General features: G+C 62.4%; 1 protein-coding gene across 1 annotated transcript in view; it reads right to left on the bottom strand.

Annotated features, from left to right (window-relative positions):
• Positions 1–1,154, bottom strand: part of LOC102372584 (glycogen phosphorylase, muscle associated) — a 20,532-nt gene that overhangs the window by 6,889 nt on the left and 12,489 nt on the right. The window contains 2 exon segments of the mRNA XM_025214931.1: positions 14–92; positions 516–617. Coding sequence (XP_025070716.1) covers positions 14–92; positions 516–617 — 181 coding nt within the window.

The following is a 1,154-nucleotide window of genomic DNA, read 5'->3' as shown; positions in this document are numbered from 1 at the left end:
GCCCCCTCCTCACCTGCCAGGCGCCCCAGGCCCCCGTTGCCCAGCCCGGCGTCCTCCTCCTCCTCCTGCAGCTCCTCCATGTCCAGGCCCAGCTGGGCGGGGGGGGCAGGGATCAGGGGGCAGTGACCCCCAGGCCCCTCCCCCACTTGAGCCCTCCCCCAATATCCCCCATAAGCCTCCCACCCCCAATGCCCCCCTGACACCCCACTCTGCCTCCAATACCCTCCTAATACCCCCTCTGCCCCAACACCCATGTAATACCCCGCCCTGCTCAATACCCGCCAAGCTCTGCCCTAATCCCCCCAGCCCCTCCCCTAAATACCCTCATGCCCCTCCCCTCCATTTCCTGCCCTGGGGGTGCACATGCACACATGCTCTCACACACACACACAGGGGCACATTCCCATGCGTGCCCATGTATGCCCATGTGTGCACACACGTATACACACACACACACACGCACGCGCACACATGTGCTCCCATGCCTGCTCGCACACGCGTGTGCGGGGCGGTACCTGGTAGGTGGCCTCGTCGCAGGCGTTCTGCAGGCCCAGGTTGACCATGGTGTTCTGCAGCGTGCGGCCCATGTAGAACTCCAGCGACAGGTAGTAGATGCGCTGGGGGGCGGGCAAGGGGGGGGTCACCGAGGCACATCCCCCCCACCCCCCAGGGCACCCTGCAGGGGGCGGGCACGATGGGTCCAGGCACACACACGTGCACCAGTGCGTACACACTTAGGTGCACCCCCCAGTGGTGCACGCACGCATGAGCTGACGCCTGTGTGCACCTACTTGCACGTGCGCATGCATATACACACGCACGGGTGCTGGTGTCCATGTGTCCACACTCATGAGCACATACTTGCACATATGTGCATGAGTGCACGCACATGAGTGTGTCCCAAGTATACACCTGTGTGTGTGCTTGCACATATGTATCTAAGTGCGCGCACACAGTTGCACAGGAGTGCACACACACAGGCACACATACCTGTACACACTGGTGCTTGCACAGGCATGTGCACACACCTGCAGGGGAGTGCGTGCACACACACCTGTGCACATATGCAGGGGAGGGCACGCTCTGGCACACATGAGGGTGCACTCAAGTGTGCACAGACACACACACACCAGTGCGCACACACTTGTGCACCT

Source organism: Alligator sinensis, unplaced genomic scaffold (genome assembly GCF_000455745.1).
Source record: "Alligator sinensis unplaced genomic scaffold, ASM45574v1 scaffold1302_1, whole genome shotgun sequence".
In the NCBI taxonomy this organism is placed as follows: Eukaryota; Metazoa; Chordata; order Crocodylia; family Alligatoridae; genus Alligator; species Alligator sinensis.
Note: the sequence above shows the minus strand (reverse complement) of the source record. Positions and strands in the feature narration are given on the sequence as shown.